Source organism: Capra hircus, chromosome 29 (genome assembly GCF_001704415.2).
Source record: "Capra hircus breed San Clemente chromosome 29, ASM170441v1, whole genome shotgun sequence".
Classification (NCBI taxonomy): Eukaryota; Metazoa; Chordata; class Mammalia; order Artiodactyla; family Bovidae; genus Capra; species Capra hircus.
Genome location: NC_030836.1, coordinates 42228700 through 42249446, shown reverse-complemented (window position 1 = coordinate 42249446; position 20747 = coordinate 42228700). Strand labels below are relative to the sequence as shown.

Below are 20747 nucleotides of genomic sequence, written 5' to 3'. Positions count from 1 at the left end.
GACTCTGGCTGCTGACTCCTGGAAGCCGGCCTGGGTCTAGTTCCAGGTCAGGCATCATGGTTTCCCTTGGTTCCTGTTCTTGCATATCAGTCAGGTTTGTCTGTCTCTCTTGCTGCCCACCTGTACCTACACACGTGGAAACACCCATTACTAGAGATAACCAAAGCTGGACTTTTTTTCCTACAGGTAAAGAATATAGCCCACAAATAGAAAGAGAGAGAAAATCACCAAATAACCAGAGCACAGCCTGCATCAGCAGGAACAGAGCCTTACTGCAACCTCAACAGACTCCAGCCAGGCAGTTCTTGATGCATGTCCCCCAATAAATTCTTCTCTTATTGGGTTTTGTTTTTATTATTGCAAGAAAAAATGAAATCCACAAACCAAACCAAACTGATAGCTTATGGTGTTTGGTGTCGAATTTGTGGTCTCCAAAGGAGAAGATTTAACTCCAGGACTAAAGATGCAGTCTCAGTCACTCAGAGCTTTGTGCAGCAAAGATTTTTATTTAACGTAAAAGGACAGAGAAAGGTTCTGACATAGATATCATAAGGGGGTAGGAAGAGTACCCACCTCACTAGTTTAAGCAGGGCATTATATAGTTTTCAACCGGCTGCTGAGAATAGATAAAAAGAAAGCCTCAAGACTGAGAAAGTTTTATCCAGACCCTCTCCCACAGCATACATCTTGAGATAACATTGGCCCAAGACTAGTCTGGTAGAATGGGTTTCAAGCACTCTGTCCCTGGGAGAGATGTGTTATGGTTGTATAAGCAGCGAGGAAACAGGTTCCCAGGCACCATTTGGTACAGTTATAATGACTGACATAGAGACATAGAGTCTGAGAAAAGCATACCCAGGAGTAAGATATGTTATGCTTAAAAGGCCAGTTTTCAAATGAAATAGATTGTTGCAAAATGAACACAGAACTTTTAAAAATAGCCCATCCTTGGAAAGATATATCATAGCTCACAGGGCCTATGAGACTAAGGCAAAAGAATAAGAAAAAGAAGGAAAGTTTACTTCCTCCTTAAAGGGGCCGTGGACTGCCTATCAACCTGCCTGTTAACTCTCTCAAAACTGTCTAGCAAAACAAGATGCCCCTCAATGTCTAAAGCCACTGCTGACAAGACACTCCCTTCAGGTCATTGATTTTGCTTCTTGTTTCTTGAGAACATGGCTCCAGCGAAAAGGGCTATCAGGCACACTCCTGAGATGGTAGCTGCTGTGACAGCATCTCTGACCTGCAAGAGAGAGGAGAGTGAGTCAGACTCTGTGTCAGTAAGCTGAGTACAGACTGTACATTCAACAAGGATGTCCAGCTCAGGGAGCTTCATGTGCCTCATAGCCTCCTTGACAAACTCAGGAGTCAACAAATATTGGCAGGGAAATGCAGAGAGGAGGGCAGCAGGAGGAAGGAATTTGTGAATGGGGCAGCTGGCCAATGACATACACAGGCCTGAAGAAGGAGATTCCCTTCAGCCTGCGGGTTTTTAAAGCAGACAGATCTCTAAAGGGTGACTGTGTAAAGGACAGGGAGATGAGGCCAGATGGTTGAAATCCTGGCTGATCAACAGGGAGCTCTTGAGATACATGTAAATTTGAAGAGGAATTTCTATTGAATCCTCAATGAACTCTGACCTGGGTCCTAGCAGAGCCCTCACTTGTCTTGATCTTTGCTGTATGTCCAGTGCCCAGACCTGCCAGGTGCCAAGTGCTCTCTGCACGTTCTTCAATAAATGACTCAGCTATGGAAAAGAGTGGTGATGTTACACTTTAAATTATTAAGATATCTTACTTATATTGCTTGTACTGGAAAAAAAAATCCTGCAAAAGAGAGTAAGTTTCAGGGTAAAAACAGAACATGTATCAAATTTCACTGCTTCCTGAACTCCAAATAAAAATAAAGTAAGACATTAGTTTTAGGCATAATTCCACTAGGACTCAGAGAACACTAAAGGCTAAGGCAGCTGTAGAAAAAGCTGAATATTAATCCTAAATACAGTAAGTCCCCTACATACTAACCTGGTCAGTTCTGAGAGCATGTTCTTAAGTCCAATTTCTTTGTAAGTTCAACAAAGTTAGCTTAAGTCCCCAAGTAACACAATCAACTATATAGTACTGTACTGTAAAAGATTTATAATACTTTTCATACAAAAAATACATAAAAAATAAAAGCAAAGTATAAAGAACACATTTTTTTAACTTCAACTTAATTCTTTATTATCACATTCAAAGATACTTATTGAAAGTGAAAGCTTTAGCTGCTCAGTTGTGTCTGTTTCTTTGCGACATCATGGACTGTAGCCTGCCAGGCTTCTCTGTCCATGGAATTCTCCGGCAAGAGTACTGGAGTAGGTTGCCACTCCATTCTCAATGGAGACTTCCTAACCCAAGGATCGAACCCCAGTGTCCTGCATTTGATATGGATTCTTTACCATCTGAGCCATCCTTTTAATAGGGCTCTCATACATTAAAAAAAAAAAAAGATTTCCTCATTGATTTTTGGCTGCACTGGGTCTTCATTGCTGTGTTTAGACTTTCTTGAGTTGCAGGAAGTGGGGGCTCCTCTCTGTCGTGGAGCATAGGCTCTAAGCTTGGGCTCAGTAGTTTTGGGCTCAGCAGTTGTGGCACATGGGATCCTCCTGGACCAGGGATCAAACCTGTGTCCCCTGCATTGGCAGGTGAATTCTTTACTGCTGGGACCACCAGGGATGTCCCTCTCATATATTTTTAATCTTACAGTATAGTACTTTGAAAAGTACAGTAGTGAAGAACAACAGCTGGCGTCCAGGGGCTGGTGCCACGTGAACAAGCAAGAAGAGTTACTGACTGGAGGAGGGAGAGGAGGTGGGAGATGGTGGACCTGAAGGATCGTCAGCAATAGGAGATGGAGGGCAAGCTTCAATGTCACTCCTTCCTGACTTTGCTGGAACACAAGTTCGCATCTTTGAAAGTTCAAAACTTGAATATTTATATGTTGGGGGCTAACTGTATACAACAGAACCCCTGAAAAAGATCACATATTGACATCACCAGGTACTTCTGGAAATGGGTGAAAGAGAGAGAGAGCCCAAGCCCCTCCTTAACCGCAATGGAAATCAGAAGATTTGGGGTCTGTAAACAGAAGCACATGTGAGGGTGTGGGTATCATACCTCCAAAAAGGGATTAAGAGGCAATACATATGTGAAATGGAGACTTTTGGCCTTCCCGTGCCCTCTGTTCCCAGTGCTTTACCCTCTACATAAGAGTTAGGAAAACTGTTCTGGGGAATAGGACTGGTCCAAGTGAAAACAATGAAGGGTACCAATATGAGGGTTCCCAGTCTACTCTGAGGTGAACCTCAAAGTCAACAAGCCACTGTGCCCTCTGAGCTCACTCTGAAAGCCCCCTACTCTTAATCATGAGCACACAATCCAGATGTACCAGACATCTAGCAGGACCACTGAAATAGAAGACAGAGAGCAAAACAAAAAGGAGAAGGCAATCTGGAGAAAGAAAAGACAACACCTTTTAAAAAGTGTCTTTAGAGAATAGAATGTATACAGTAAAGAAGAGGGACTTCCTGGTGGCTCAGTTGTAAAGAATCCACCTGGCAATTCAGGATCCCAAGGTTGGGAGTATGAACAGTATGAAAAGGCAAAATGACAGGATACTGAAAGGGGAACTCCCCAGGTCGATAGGTGCCCAATATGCTACTGGAGATCAGGGGAGAAATAACTCCAGAAAGAATGAAGGGATGGAGCCAAAGCAAAAACAATACCTAGTTGTGGCTATGACTGGTGATAGAAGCAAGGTCCAATGCTATAAAGAGCAATATTGCATAGGAACCTGGAATGTCAGGTCCATGAATCAAGGCAAATTGGAAGTGGTCAAACAGGAGATGGCAAGACTGAACACTGACATTCTAGGAATCAGCGAACTAAAATGGACGGGAATGGGTGACTTTAACTCAGATGACCATTATATCTACTACTGTGGGCAGGAATCCCTTAGAAGAAATGAAGTAGCCATCATAGTCAACAAAAGAGTCTGAAATGCAGTACTTGGATGCAATCTCAAAAACGACAGAATGATCTCTGTTCATTTCCAAGGCAAACCATTCAATATCATGGCAATCCAAGCCTATGACCCAACAAGTAACGCTGAAGAAGCTGAACGGTTCTATGAAAACCTACAAGACCTTTAAGAACTAACACCCAAAAAAGATATCCTTTTCATTATAGGGGACTGGAATGCAAAAGTAGGAAGTCAAGAAACACCTGGAGTAACAGACAAATTTGGCCTTGGAGTATGGAATGAAGCAGGGCAAAGGTTAATAGAGTTTTGCCAAGAAAATGCACTGGTCATAGCAAACACCCTCTTCCAACAACAGAAGAGAAGACTCTACACATGGACATCACCAGATGGTCAACACCGAAATCAGATTGATCATATTCTTTGTAGCTAAAGATGGAGAAGCTCTATACAGTCAGCAAAAATAAGACTGGGAGCAGACTGTGGCTCAGATCATGAACTCCTTATTGCCAAATTCAGGCTCAAATTGAAGAAAGTGGGGAAAACCACTGGACCATTCAGGTATGACCTAAATCAAATCCCTTATGATTATACAGTGGAAGTGAGAAATAGATTTAAGGGACTAGATCTGACAGACAGAGTGCCTGATGAACTATGGATGGAGGTTTGTGACATTGTACAGAAGACAGGGATCAAGACCATCACCATGGAAAAGAAATGCAAGAAAGCAAAATGTCTGCCTGAGGAGGCCTTACAAATAGCTGTGAAAAGAAGGGGAGCGAAAAGCAAAGGAGAAAAGGAAAGATATAGCATCTGAAAGCAAAGTTCCAAAGAATAGCAAGGAGAGATAAGAAAGCCTTCCTCAGCGATCAATGCAAAGAAATAGAGGAAAACAACAGAATGGAAAAGACTAGAGTTCTCTTCAAGAAAATTAGAGATACCAAGGGAACATTTCATGTAAAGATGGACTCAGAAAGGACAGAAATGATATGGACCTAACAGAAGCAGAAGATATTAGGAAGAGGTGGCAAGAATACTCAGAAGAACTGTACGAAAAAGATCTTCACGACCCAGATAATCACGATGGTGTGATCACTCACCTAGAGCCAGACATCCTGGAATGTGAAGTCAAGTGGGCCTTAGAAAGCATCACTACAAACAAAGCTAGTGGAGGTGATGGAATTCCAGTTGAGCTGTTTCAAATCCTGAAAGATGATGCTGTGAATGTGCTGCACTCAATATGCCAGCACATTTGGAAAACTCAGCAGTGGCCACAGGACTGGAAAAGGTCAGTTTTCATTGCAATTCCAAAGAAAGGCAATGTCAAAGAATGCTCAAACTACCACACAATTGCACTCATCTCACACGCTAGTAAAGTAATGCTCAAAATCCTCCAAGCCAAGCTTCAGCAATATGTGAACCGTGAAATTCCAGATGTTCAAGCTGGCTTTAGAAAAGGCAGAGGAACCAGAGATCAAATTGTAAAAATCCGCAAGATCATGGAAAAAGCAAGAGAGTTCCAGAAAAACATCTATTTCTGCTTTATTGACTCTGCCAAAGCCTTTGACTGTGTGGATCACAATAAACTGTGGAAAATTCTGAAAGAGATGGGAATACCAGACCACCTGGCCTGCCTCGTGAGAAATTTGTATGCAGGTCAGGAAGCAACAGTTAGAAATGGACATGGAATAACAGACTGGTTCCAAAGAGGAAAAGGAGTCTGTCAAGGCTGTATATTGTCACCCTGCTTATTTAACTTATATGCAGAGTACATCATGAGAAACTCTGGGCTGGAAGAAACACAAGCTGGAGTCAAGATTGCCGGGAGAAATATCAATAACCTCCGATATGCAGGTGACACCACCCTTATGGCAGAAAGTGAAGAGGAAAGCCTCTTGATGAAAGTGAAAGAGGAGAGTGAAAAAGTTGGCTTAAAGCTCAACATTCAGAAAACGAAGACAATGGCATCTGGTCCCATCACTTCATGGCAAATAGATGGGGAAAGAGTGGAAACAGTGGCTGATTTTATCGTTTTGGACTCCAAAATTACTGCAGATGGTGATTGAAGCCATGAAATTAAAAGACACTTATTCCTGGAAGGAAAGTTATGACCAACCTAGATAGCATACTGAAAAGCAGAGACATTACTTTGCCAACAAAGGTCCATCTAGTCAAGGCTATGGTTTTTCCAGTGGTCATGTATGGATGTGAGAGTTGGACTGTGAAGAAAGCTGAGCGTGGAAGAATTGATGCTTTTGAACTGTGGTGTTGGAGAACACTTGCAAGTCCCTTGGACTACAAGGAGATCCAACCAGTCCATCCTGGTTGGATCAGTCCCAGGTGTTCATAGGAAGGACTGGAACTAAAGCTGAAACTCCAATACTTTGGCCACTTGATGCGAAGAGCTGACTCGTTGGAAAAGACCCTGATGCTGGGAGGGATTGGAGGCAGGAGAAGAAGGGGATGGCAGAGGATGAGATGGCTGTATGGCATCAGGTACTCAATGGACATGAGTGTGAGTGAACTCTGGGAGTTGGTGATGGACAGGGAGGCCTGGCGTGCTGTGATTCATGGGGTTGCAGATTCGGACATGACTAAGCGACTAAACTGAACCGAAGGTTGGGAAGATCGCCTGGAGAAGGCACTGTAGGATTCTTGACTAGGAAATCCCACGGACAGAGGCACCTGGTGGGCTATGGCTCATGGGGCTGCAAAAGAATCAAATATGACTTAGTGACTAAACAACATCAACAATAAAGAAGAACACAGTGCTATTAAAAATAATGGAATGTTTAGAGAATAAAAGCAATTCTTAGAAAATAAAAATATGTTGAAAATTACAAACTCAATACACATTTTAGAGATAAACTAGGGGAAATCTCTCAGAGGGAACCGTAGAAAAGATGAAGCTATAGAAAACAGCTTCCAAAGGTAAAAATGAAGGAATAATCCAGTCAGTATAACATTTGAATAATAAACTTTCCAGAAAGAGAGACTAGAGGAAACTCAGGGGAGGGGAAGCAAGAGCAAAATAACTCATGAAAATTTACTAGGACCAAAGGGTATATGTTTTCAGATTGAAATGTTGCTTTGAGGATAAAAGCAGACCTATGCCAAGGCACATTAGTGTGAGATTTTAGAACACTGGGTAAAGACAAGACATTACATCCTCTAGAGCAGGAGAGAAAAACAGGAAACCGAGAAAAGATCAGGAATCAGAATCACTCTACATTTCATCATAGCAATGCTGGAAGCAAGAAGACAATGGAAGAATGCCTTCAAAATCTCAAAGTAAAACAATTTCTAACCTAGAATTACAAACCTATGTGCTTAGTTGCTCAGTCATGTCCGACTCTTTGCGACCCTATGGACTATAGCCCAACAGGCTCCTCTGTCCATGGAGAATCTCCAAGCAAGAATACTAGAGTGGGTTGCCATGCCCTTCTCCTCCAGGGGATCTTCCCAACCTAGGGATTGAACCCAGGCTTCCCACATGGCAGGCAGATTCTTTCCTGTCTGAGCCACCAGGGAAGCCCAAGAATACTACAGTAGGTAGTCTATCCCTTTTCCAGGGGATCTTCTTGACCCAGGAATCAAACCAGGGTCTCCTGCATTTCAGGAGGATTCTTTACTAGTTGAGCTATCAGGGAAGCCCTGGAATTCTATACCTATACAGACTATTATTTCAAGTGGGAGGGTGAATTGAAAAATAATTCAGACATACAGATTCTCAAAAAATTCTCCTTCCATGCATCCTTTTTCAGGAAGCTGCTGAAGGAGTTTCCACCACAAGAAATGCGTAAACCAAGACAGGGCTTCCCAGGTGACTCATTGGTAAAGAATCCATCTGCCAAAGCAGGAGACATGGGTTTGGTCCCTGGATTGAGAAGATCCTCTGGAGAAGGAAATGGAACCCCCTCCAGTATTCTTGCCTGGGAAATCTCATGGACAGAGGAGTCTGGAGGGCTAAAGTCCATGGCATTGGAAAAGAGTCAGACACAACTGAGCTATTCAACAATAACAACAAACCAAGAAAGAGGACATGAGATACGGAAGATGGTGCTCTGGTGCAGGAGACAATAGAGGGAAATCTTTCTAGAATAACAGCAAGAGGAGCTCCCAAGACATTAACTGTACCCAGTGTAAAGAGTAACTGGTAGGGAGAAAAATAGCCCCCAAAGATGCCTAGGTCTTAATCCCATAATATGTCCTCATTCCTAATACTTGTAAACACATTATGCTACGTGGAGAGAGAGAGAATTAAGATTGTAGACAGAATTAAGGTTGCTAATCAATTTACCTTAGAATAGGAAGATTATTCTGGATTTCCAGATAAGCCCAATATAATCACAAAGTTTCTGATGGAAGCAGGAAGGAGTAGAGTCAGTATCACAGTGATGCAATGGGAGAGAGATTCAACCAGCCATTTCTAACTTTGAAGATGAAAGGGAGCCACAAGTCAAGGACTGCAGGCAGCCTCTTGAAGCTGGAAAAGACTAGAAAACAGGTTCTCTGTGAGAGCCTCTAGAAAAGAACACAGCCTTGCTGACACCTTGATTTTAGCCCAGTGAGACCTGTTTCAGACTTCTGACCTCCAGAACTATAAGACAATACATTTGTGTTGTGTTAAGCCACTGAATTTATGGCCATGTGTTACAGCAGCCACAGGTACTCATAAAGCAATCAATTCAAGTTCGAGCCTGGCATGTAGAGTGAACTGTTGTCCCCATTATCCTATATATCTTAAGGCAACTTCTGGGGGATGTGGCCTAACTGAGTAACAGAAACAGCAGAGCAATAAGAAACTAAGAGACCATGGAGCTAGGGACACACCAAGGACCAACCTGGTCGCTGCGGGAGACCCCATAGCGTAGCTCATTGACGAAATGCTCGCAGTTCTGGCTGGTCAGGCTGTAGCAGAACTCCTGGCCCACCAGCTCCTCCGCCCGCTGGATGATTTTGTTGGGAGGGAATGGGTTGTACTTATCATCATGCTTGTTGTTGATCCTGTATGGATCCCTCCCAACCACGTCACGCAGCCGCTCTTTCTTTACTATGGCCCTGTCGGCCACTGCAGACATGATACTGGCCCCACCAGCTCCCGGGATTTCACCTGTGGATTCAGAATGGAGAACACGATTGGTCCTGGGCCGGCCGCCAGCCTAGCATCCACCACATCCACAAGGGGATGAGCAGATGAGTCACGGTCAGAGCTGTGTGGCCTTGGATAAGACCCTTGTGGTCTCTGGTCCCTGGTTTTCTTATCTGAAATAAGGAGGAGTAAAATCCTATGATTTGTTGTGAGTTTTTTTTAACATAGAGAAGCTGGCCTTGCACACCTGTGACACTTCAGTGGCCCTCTTGATTGTGCAGTATGGGCCCTGAGCACACCCACCTCCCTGGGGGAAGAGAGTGTGAATTGTTTGTGATCCTGCCAAGGCTCCACTTCCCTGACACACACAAACCTGATTATTGCAGAAAAGTTGAATGGATTTGCAGAAGGGGATTCCATCCTTCTGGGAACAAAGGGACCAAAACCTCACAGCCGCTCCCAGGGGAGTGACACCAAGGAGGTCAAGGAGGGGTACACTGGCACAGCCTGGTTAATGCTGAGGGCCTGGAATGTGCAAGAGATTTCCAGAAATAAAACTGCCTTAAGAAAGGGATCTGGGGTCAATACAGGGGCCAGGATGGTGTGGAGCGAAAGCTGGTGCCCACACAGAGATCCCTCTTGAGGTCACAAGCTTATATCATGTAGGGAGGGTATGATGACTGAAAGCTGGGCTGGCATTAAAGAGGTGGACCCCAGGGAACATCACAGAGGAGACTCATGTCCCTCAGAGAGCCTCTGTGGCCTTGCCATGATCGGGAACCCTCAGGTCTCTCCCAGAAGGGGAAGCGTCCCATTACACAGGGCAGGACCCATCTTGCACTGTGACACTACGTGACAGCAACAAGCGATGGCCAGAGGGTCTGATCAGAGTCCAGGTCCTGTTCTGCTTGGCTTTCCAAAGAGGACTGAACCCCTCTGCCCAGAGAACAACTATGAGATTTGGAAAATCAGAGGAATTCAGATTTCCTCCTAGTAGGGCAGGAGGTGCTTAAAGGATTCAGTGAAATAAATAAGAAGATGCTGTGTTTGAGCCGTGAGTCTGTGGAGAGGGTCAGCGTGGGGACTGGATCAGGGGAGCTCCAGAGGCCCATCTACCTTCAGCCCCTCGGCGGGCAGATAGGGGGCTGGGACTGGGGAGAGGCAAGCAAGGTGCTTGGGGCACAGAATTTCAGGAGATTCCAGCTCCAGAGGTGCAAGTTCAGAGTCATCACCCAACAGTGAGGGCTTCCTTACACTCCACATGCTGGGTGCCACCCTGGTGAGAGTGAGCACAGGCTCAGAGGCAGAAGCAATGGGTGCTGATTCGGGTTCCATCACCGCATAGTCTTGACATGTCACTTAACTTAGCGGAGCCAATGCTGGGAATCCACAAATACAAGCTAAGATGGATTCATGAACACACATCAATTTAGGAATTTAAGGCTCCTTTTCAAAGAATTATTTTTCTTTTTAAAGTTAGTCATGAGAGACTATTTTCCTGGGCTCCAAAATCACTTTGGACGGTGACAGCAGCCATGAAATTAAAAGACGGTTGCTCTTTGGAAGAAAAGCTAGGACAAACCTAGACAGCATATTAAAAAGCAGAGACATTACTTTACTGACAAAGGTCCATGTAGTCATGTATGGATGTGAGAGCTGGACAATAAAAAAGGCTGAGCGCCAAAGAATTGATGCTTTGGCACTCGGTGTTGGAGAAGATTCTTGAGAATTCCCTGGACTGCAAGGAGATGAAAGCAGTCAATCCTAAAGGAAATCAATCCTGAATATTCACTGGAAGGACTGATGTTAAAGCTGAAGCTCCAACATTTTGGCCACCTGGCTCAAAGATCTGACTCATTGGAAAAGACCCTGATGCTGGGGAAGACTGAAGGTAGGAGAAGGGGATGACAGAGCATGAGATAGACGGATGGTAGCAGTGACTCAATGGACATGAGTTTGAACAAACTCTGGGAGATGGTGAAGGACAGGGAAGCCTGGTATGCTTCAGTCCATGGGGTCACAATGAGTTGGACATGACTGAGCAACTGAACAACAACATTAAAGAAAATACCAATTAAACTATTGGAGAAAGGGCAGATGAATATGGCTAATAATCAATGACTGAAATTTGGGGAACTTCAGACTTCACAGCAGAGCACCAGGTTTAAAGGCAGGAAACAGAGTCAGAGCCAGGGTTTGAGTCCCACTCTGTGACTTTCTGCTATATGACTGTGGACAGGTTGCTTAACTTCTCTGAGTCTTCAGTTCCTTGTAGAACAGGTCCAATAAGTTCCACCTGTGATTACATCTGTGGATGAAGAGCTGCAAGGATTTAAGAAACGGATTAGTAAGGTGCCTCCCCCAGTGCCTGGAACAGGGTTAGTGCCCAGCAAGTGTTCACTCTCATTAGTACTGGGTTGTTCTCTAAGTTTCCTTCCAGCTTTAACCTCCACCACTTTTTCAGTAGTATGAGGTCAGTCCCCCTTGCTTCACCTATTTCACAAGATTCCTGTGAAGCTCCAATGAGAAGATGCAGATAGAAGGATCTTTTCCCTTTAAGGAGCATTGCTGACCCAGTGATAGGTGTCACACTCTCCACCAAGACCTCTGTCATGCCTTTCTTGTCTCTTGTCCAGCATTTACACCCACTCAACACAATCAGTCAATACTGAGGCCCTACTATGTGCCAGGCCTTGTCTAAGGTGCTGAAGCCCTCCATGAACTTGACAGCGTACCTGCCCTCTACTAGTATATACTCTAGTGAAAGGACAAGACAGTGAACAAATAGGAAAAAAAAATACTTTTAGGTTTTAAAAGGCTGTGGGGAAGATTAAATGAAGTCACATAGGAGAGGATGACCAGGGAAGGCTGCCCTCGCTCAGGCTGGGGAGGGCCATGCCCAGGAATGGCCATTTGAGTTGAGACTTGAATGCTGAAAGGGAGGCAGCTGTGCTGAGAGCCAGGAAAGAGCATCACAAGCAGAAGGGAGAGCAAAAGCAAGGGCCTCAGGAAGGAAGGCTGCAAGGAGGCCAGTGAGGTCTGGAGACCCAAGAGGAGAGAAGAAGAAGAGGAAGATCAGATAGGCAGCCTGGGCCAGACCATGCCAGGCTCAGAGGCCACAGCACAGATTTGAAACTTTTTCTATATGTGATGGAATGCCAGTTGAAATGTTAAGGAGAGGAGTGACATAATCAGATTTATGTTTTAGAACGATCATGCTGGCTGCCCAGTGAAGGAAGGACTGACAATCATGGACAAGAGGCAGAGAGACCAAGCAGAACTGCAGCAGCATCAGGTGAGAGAGCACGGTATCTTACCCCAGGCACATCAGTGGAGATGCTGAGAAATGATCAGATTGCGGTCTGCTTTGGAGATAAAGCCAATAGGATTTCCTGATGGATTAGATAGAGGGTGAAAAGGATCAAGGATGATGTGTAGACTTTTGATCCAAGCAACTGAATGGTGTTGTCGTCTGGAGCGCTCCATCTGAGGAGTGTCAAGTTCAACATGCCAGTTAGACACCTAAGTGAAGATGCCAAGTAGTCAAGAGGGTATACAAGTCTGAAGCTGAGCAGGATCAAGCCTAAGTTAAGGTTGCGGTTAGGGAGACTTCGACAAGTAGAAGGTATTAGAATCTAGGGCACAGGTGAGGGAGGAGTAAAAATGAGAGATATGGGAGAGGAGGAGGAAGCCACCCAGTCCCCTCCCACAGGAGGCCACAAGGAAGGGCCCAGTGGGAAAGGAAGAAAGGCAGTGCCAGGGGATGCACAGAGAGAGGTCACTCGTACGAAATGCTGCAGAGAGGCAAGGAGGCCGGAACCAGGATATTGATGAAGCCTTGATAAAAGCTGCTCCAGGAGGGGCGTAAATACCCCCTGGTGGAACAGAAGAGAGGATGGGAAGTGAGGAGCCAGGAATGGTCATGGCAGACAAGAGATCTACCGCATGGGAAGTTAGTTAGAGAGAATGTGTGGTCAAGGAGGTCTTTGTTTAACAGTGAGAGATATTCCAGTGGTTTCAAAGCCAAGAGGAACAACACAGAAGGCAGGGGGGAATTTGAGGTCAAAATGCTTATGAAAGTAAGAGGAGGAGTCTAGGGCCCTAGTCCAACCCAGGGGCTGGCTTTATAAATAAGGGCAAAGGCAGATTCTGTGGATGTCGAGATTGGTGGTTTGGTTGATCAGGGAGGGGATGGTGACTTCTACCCTGGTTACTTTGATTTCTCTGTAAATGCAGCCTGAGGTCTCTGATTTTGCTACCATCCTAGGTCAGCAGAAGACACACCCAAGAATGTCCACAGCAGCTGCACGCAGAGCAGTCTACACCTGGAAACATCCAGTGTCAATCAGCAGAAGAGGGGTTAACAAATTGAGGGATTCCCATTGTCCGAGGATACACAGCAATGGAGAAGTAAGGACAGCATGGGGGACTTCACGGGGCCAGTGAAAGAGCTGGAGACAAGAGTTGCCCTGAAGTTCCAGAGCAGGCAAAGAAAGCAGGAGGACCTAGAGGAGTGGCTTCCTCTCAGGAGGGAGAGAGGGTCCTGAAGAGGCATGAGGGGCTTTTAAGGGCAGTGGAAATGTTCCAGGCCTCGATCTGTTCATCGTCACATGGATGGATACATTTTAAAAAAATTCATTGACTATACACTTGAATATATTGTGCATTTTACTGCATTTAAGTTTGTCCACAGTTAAATAATTTAGAAAAAGGAAGTGGGGGAATCCTCACAACAATACCCCAAGTTAAGAATTCTCAGTCAGTTTACAGATGAGGAAACTGAGGGTGGAGAATGAAGCTGGATCCACAGTCACTTCTGCTGCCCAAACACCTGTGCTTTTTCCAGGTGATTTACTTAAGATTCAACTTAAAAGTTGAATGTGTTTTATACTAGGTCATAATGTGTAAAATGTATTACAGTAGAGCTGCCCCGTTGGAATCCCACCTCAATGTCTCTGCATACCCCTTGGGTTCCAAGGAGCAGAGTTTGAAAACCATGGCCCTACACCAAGATGTCTTCTTGTAGCACTTAGGAACCAACTGCCAGTTGGGGAGCAAGAAGAATGTTGGGGTCCCCGGTTACACACAGCTCCCCCATCCCCTCTGCTTCCTGCCTCAGCACCATGGAGGCCCTGGGTGCACTTACTTGAGGGTGCCAGGTGGACCACATATCCGCCACCAACGTAGACAGCCCAGTGTCTGTAGAAAGGGCGGAAAATCTCGATGAGGTCTCCAAGCCTGGGCTCGGGCTGCAAAACCAAGAAGAAGGCTGTTAGAGGTGATGGGAGAGCTGGGGACCAAGGGTGTGGCTCAGCCCAGAGGGAGCAGCCCAGCGGCCTTCATCTCACAGCTCTCCAGGATGTCCTCCCGAGCCCGCCTGGCCATGCCAGTGCCCAGCCCACTTCACGCGTCTGCCAGGGACTATGGGCCTGCCCACCTGTTGTTACTACTTGCAAAGTGCACACCTTGCTGGGACGTCTACCTTATTGTTACTCTTTCTAGTATATTATTTACTGAATGCTTACTCTGAGCCAAGGACTCTGCGACCAGTTTTATAGGAATAGTTCAATAAATTCACACAACCCGCCTATGAGGTGGGCACTGTTGTGAACCCCGTGTGATGAAAGAGGAAATCAAGGCTCAGAGATGGAGAGGAGATTTTGCAAAACCACCCGGCCCCTGAGTGATGTGACCAGTTCTCAGCACTAGGCCACTTGATTTCCAGGACATCGTCCTGACCACCACAGTGACTGTCAGGCAAGCACACGGGTTATCTGACTACTGCCCACCTGGGAGCCCTGCAGAGGCTGTCAAATCTGGGGGCACGGTATTCCACAGACACTCCCCTTCCTGACCCAGAGCCTGGCAGACAGGTGGAGTCAGCCTCTGGCAGTCATGTCCCCCTGGGTGCTCCTCCTGAGGGTGAGAGTGTGTGCATGTGTGTGACAAGCAAAGAAAACTCTCTGCACTGTGCTCACTCCTCTACTTCTTTTTTTTTTTTGCCTCTCCTCTACTTTTTATTATGAGATATAACATATACAGAAAAGGTTAATGTAACATATGCACCATTGAATAGTTATAAGTGAACATACACAATGGAGTATTACTCAGCCATTAAAAAGAATACATTAGAATCAGTTCTAATGAGGTGCATGAAACTGGAGCCGATTATACAGAGTGAAGTAAGCCAGAAAGAAAAACACCAATACAGTATACTAACACATATATATGGAATTTAGAAAGATGGTAATGATAACCCTGTATGCGAGACAGCAAAAGAGACACAGATGTATAGAACAGTCTTTTGGACTCTGTGGGAGAGGGAGAGGGTGGGATGATTTGAGAGAATAACACTGAAACTCGTCTACTTCTGACACCGGATGTGTGGGTTTCCCACACTAAGCAGTTCAATCCTCGGTGCACACTGACTGGGTGTCCCACAGTTTAACTCAGTTCTGACACTGACGGCCCAGAGTCAGCGCAGACCCCACAGGCTTAGTCCCAGGAGACTGAGCTTCAGATGCCAGGTGCAAGTTGAAGTTGTTACCTGTGCTCTGAATAACTGGCTGTAAATTGATGGTTCCCACAGCCCCCTTCCTTGGTTTCAGTGGTTTGCTGGAACAGCTCATAGAACTCAGGAAAACAGTTTACTTACTAGAAGACCTGTTTACTAGAAAATATGCAACTCAGGAATGCAGAGGGCAAGCTGTGAGGCAGGGGGGTATTCAGAGCATCCTTGCCCACTCCAAGGAACTCTGCTCTCCAGCACCTCCATGCTCTCACCAACACCCCAGCTTAGCAGTTTTATGGAGGCTTTATTATGTGGGCTCGGTTGATGATTAATGCTACTTCCAGCTCTTTGATCATCTCGTCAGTTGAAAGGGGCTTCTTCTGAATGATGAAACACATTCCTCCCTCCCCCACTGCTCAGGAAATTACTCGGGTTTTAGAAGCTCTGTGGCAGGAACCTGGGACCAAGACTAAATATACATTTCTCATTACATCACAGTGGGCATGTGTGAGAGTGAGGGTTTGCGTGTGTTTGCAGGGGAAGGTGGGAAGGATGCTGAAACACTCCTCAGAGCCCCACCCTGTGAAGAGAGCAGTGGCCCAGAGCCTGAGAACAGTCAGGAGATCTTTAAGATCACCGTTATTCAATGTACTGAGGTCCCAGTACCAGACACTGTGCTAAGAGCTGCAGGTGGGGGCACTCCGATGTGGACTTCCCTAGTCTAAATCAACCATAAATCTCTTTGGGACACCTGGAGACAGAGCTCCTCAGAGGTTGTTCCAGCCCTCTGTCCTTTCCCACTCACCCATTGTTCTTTGGGGACAGACCCATAGGAGCCTGCCCACATCCCACCTCCAAACTCTGGCCTGACTGAGAGACTCCATCAAAGATGAGTAGGGAGTGTGGATTCCCCTAGGATAGCAATGATGGGCAGTGGGAATAGCCCATCACCAGTCTATAGTGGCTGTGAAGCAGGATCAAGGGCAGTTCATTTCTATTTATAGAAGCACTAAAACTGCCAAGAAGCATCCCATGTGGCAGGACAAATATCTTTTTTGCTGGAATTTTACAGACAAATCATGCTGTCTTATTGCAGTAACTATAATTTATCTTCCTGGAAGAAGTCATCCAGACCTTACTGAGAACCGATTTCAGAACACTGGACAATGGTCAAAATTTATGAACTTCATTTGTTTTCCAAAACAGAAGGAAAAAAAAGTACATAAATTGTTGGGTGAGAGTTAGGAGGTCATCAGGGATCCCCAGTGGAGAAGGAAGTGGCAACTCACTCCAGTATTTTTGCCTGGAGAATCCTATGGACAGAGGATTCTGGCACGCTACAGCTCATGAGGTTGCAAAGAGTCAGACATGACTGAATGACTGAGAACAAGGATCCCCAAAGGGGAATTTAACTGGGCTTTTCTATGAATAATCCAGGACGTAAAGGCAAGGCAGAGACCCAGCCCTCAAGGAGCTTATGGATTAGAAAAAGAGACATTTTGGACATGAGTACTATGGGGTCAAGTAATAAGCAGCCAGTAGGTACACAGACTCGAGGAGTTCACTGTGTCCCAGGCAAATACCAATGAAAGGAGAACTATACAGAGAAACAAGGTTGCAAATATATATATATACCTAGCAGCAAAATTATCTACAGAGAAACTTGGACTCATCTCACCTCCCCTTTCTTTCTCAAGTTCATGTCCAACTGAAAAGGCTGACCCTAAAAGTTGCCCCTGAATTCGCTGCCTCCTCATCTCCTGTCCACTGACTTTGTCTGGGGCAGCCCCATCCCTGCCTCTGTGACTCCCTCTGACCACTGAACCCCCACCCCCACCCCACTTCCTGTCTCCATCTGGAGAACATATAGATGGACTGTTCACTCCATCCCTAAGTAATCCCAGATGTCTAAGACCACGGCCGGGGTAGTGGTGACAGCAGACAGGGAAAAGGCAGAACATCAGCTGTGTCTCTACTTGGAAAGGAAATGGTGCAGGAGCCAGGCACGGAGTAGCTCAGAGCAAGGCTTGATGCCGCATTTCTTGAGAAATACTACACCTCTTCCCAGAATTGGTTGATTTTCAGTAATGGCAGGAATCTGGCTTGTTCCTTTCCAGCTGCGCACTAGGAAAGGAGCCTGCCCCACCACTGAAACTTCTCTCATTCAGAAACTCTGGCTGCTTGGGAGAGAGCGTTTCAGGAACAGATCGCTGAAATGCAAGTGCATTCTCTGCAGCAGGACTGATGCCTTGGGTGATGGAGGATGCAGAGGAGGTGGGATGCACTCATCTCCCTTGTCCCAGGGTTGCCCCCTCCGCTGCCACCCCAGCTTCCTCCCCACGGCCCCCAGAACACCCACCACTCCTCCCCACGGAAGTCCCTACCCCCCACTGCGCTGGGTGCAGACAGGAAGCTCACTCTGCCCCAAGACCTCAGGGTTCCAGCAGGAAAAGGGAGTTTTAAACAGTCAATATATTTTCCTATGAAAGCCTTCTCCAGACAGGCTCTGGGAAGAGCAAGACCCGGCCTTTACAGGAGGGGAGCTGCCCACTTATCTAGAGTCAGTGGTGGGGAGTTTCAGGGGACTTACCGAAGCCATCGCAAGCCAGAGCTGCACTGCAATCTTTCCGCTCTCACACCAGCTTCTATGTCAAAGCTAAGAATTTTGCTTTCGCTTTTCTTCTCTTCTAAAAAAATACGAAGGTGTAAGCTTTTTCTTTTTAAAGGGAGACTATGATTTCCTTCAAGTGGAAAGGTCAATGATTACCTACCTCAAAACATAAAGTCGCGGGGACTTTAAAGCCCCCTGGCAGTAGAGTAGGAGGCCGGTGCTATCATCTGGCCTTGCTTGAGAAACCCAAGGTCTCTTCCAACAGAATCCTGGACGACCATTCCTACTCCAGGAAGAGGGGCATGTAGAGGCTCAGAGGTGCCAACCCCCTAGTACACCTTCTAGGCCATTGCAATGACTCTAGGAAATACTGGGTCAGGAGCCATGGGGTGGGCCAGATGGGGTGTTGCACTGCATGGGACAAGCCTTCAGGAGGTGGGTGCCTCGTGGCATGTGGGACCCAGGACCTCGATGCCCCTGTAGGATGTGTTTGGCTTCAAGAGGCAGAACTTAACTAAAACAGGTTATCACAGCCTGGGCAGCCACTGACTCTGTAACAGGAAGACAGAGGCCGGCGACTCAGATCCATTTCAGTAGCTCATCGAGGCCACTAAGGACCTAGGCTTTTCCATCGTGCTGGTGCTGTGCCCCCAGTGACAGCCTGCCTGGTCACCATGGCTGCAGCAGCCTCAAGGGGCACATTTTTCCTGGCGATGTCCAAATGCATTAAAGGAAGATGTTCCTCATCACTTGTCCTTTTTTTCCCCCCTCTAGAGAATATAGTATTTCTTATAGCCCCCTGGCTGGCCTGCTCTCCCTCTTCACTGGTCAGAACTGAGTCACGCTTCCTCTTCCAAACCAATCGTGGGCAAAGAGAAAGGGGCTTCCAGAGCAGCTTCAGACTGCTCACGGTGCATCTGCTGGAGCTGGAGGGTCGCCTGCTGCCTGATGAACAGCAGGATTCTGAGCCTGGGAGAAGGTGAGTGACTGGTGTGTGTGTGCATCACGGGGAGGGATGGCTACTGACTATATGATCAACATATGGGATGCACTCACCTGCTTCTCATCTGGGTGAAAACCAGCTTATTTCAAGGCTACAAAGAGACAGGAACCAGTTCGCCAACAATCAGACAGCATCTGACAGGAAAATCAGGAGCGATTGACTCACTGGGGATGGGAGGAGGATGCAGAGCAGGCTTGTGGATATGTAGAGAGCCTCCGAGTTACTGAAACTCAGTCAATTCCTGAAAAAGGTATATTTCTCAGAAAGCATGGCCTGTGTGGCTTTGTTCTGTGCTGCTCTGCGCCTACATCCTGTCCCATTTCCTTTCCAAGTAGAGACACAGCTGACTGCCTTTCCACTGTCTGCTGTTGTCAGTGTCCCAGCTGTGGTCTTAGATAACTGGGGACATTTGGGGATTGAGTGATGGAGATAGGAGGTGGGGGGGCAGTCAGAGGGTAGAGGGGGTCACAGAGGGAGGAACGGGACTGGCCTGGACCAAGTCAGTGGATGAGAGACGGACAAGGCAATGAATTCAGGATAAACTTCCAGGGTGGGCACTGACTGGACTTTGTGGTTGGATGCAGGTGGCAGGGATGGGGATGAGGGTAGGGCAGAAGGAAAGGATGTGTTAGGGAGCTGGAGGACTTAGGATGGCCCTCTCTGGGGACTAGGAAAGCTGGAAGAGGGGTTGGAACAGGGGACATCATTCCCCAGATCAGGAATGTAGCAGGAACAGAAAAATGATTCATTTTTGCAGCTGGGGTGCCCTGGGGTGGAACACAGACCATGAGGAATGGGGTGCAGAAAGGGAGTCAGGCAGGACTGTGGGGTGCCTAGTGGGAGATGTGGGCAAAGGCCCGGCTTGGGCAGGGCATCGCCCTCTGGGAACCCTGGTTCCTGCGTCTCCACGATGGGATGATGCTCCCTTGTCAGGTTGTTGTGTGGGCGGAAGGGCCACGTGGCAGGTGTCCACCCCATTGCTGACAGCTGTGGGATCCCACAAGGTTCTGGTCCCTGGCCGAACTACCTGTTGGGTCACATTAAGATCTCTCCAACTTGCATCTCTCAAGACATCAGCTATGAGAGAAGGGCATCCTGAGGGCAGGAGGGGACCCAAAGATGGGGCTCAGTGAGGCCACGGACAGCATGAGCACAGGGTGGTGGGCTTGAGGGTCTGTCCACAGACTGACTGCCAGCATTGCTCTGGGTGGGCCTGGTGCTGGGACATGTTGGGGAGATGCTGTGCATGCTGTGTCATGAGTACACACGTGCAGAAACACATCTGCACAGCCCCAGGCATTTGAAGGTACACCTGAGTGAACACGGACTCAGCCAACACAGTCCCAGGACCCTCCCTCCTTTCCCATGTCTCAGCAGGGGTGGGGGCTGGTGCCCAAGACAAGTGCTTGCACCGTCCTGGTTGCCCATCACGTGATGAAGACTAAGCATCGCCCCTTCTCCCCAAAGAAGCCACTCTATGTGAGACAGATGGCTTTGGTTCATGTTCATCTGG

The 20747-nt window shown here is 46.8% G+C and overlaps 1 protein-coding gene across 1 annotated transcript; it reads right to left on the bottom strand.

Annotated features, from left to right (window-relative positions):
• LOC102174470 (HRAS-like suppressor 3) lies at positions 487 to 18286 on the bottom strand. The gene is made up of 4 exons (XM_018043552.1): positions 18211 to 18286; positions 14256 to 14358; positions 8862 to 9130; positions 487 to 1243 (listed from the first exon to the last, which is right to left on the bottom strand). The coding sequence occupies exons 1-4, from the start codon at positions 18217 to 18219 to the stop codon at positions 1145 to 1147; spliced, it is 480 nt and encodes a 159-aa protein (XP_017899041.1). The 5' UTR covers positions 18220 to 18286; the 3' UTR covers positions 487 to 1144.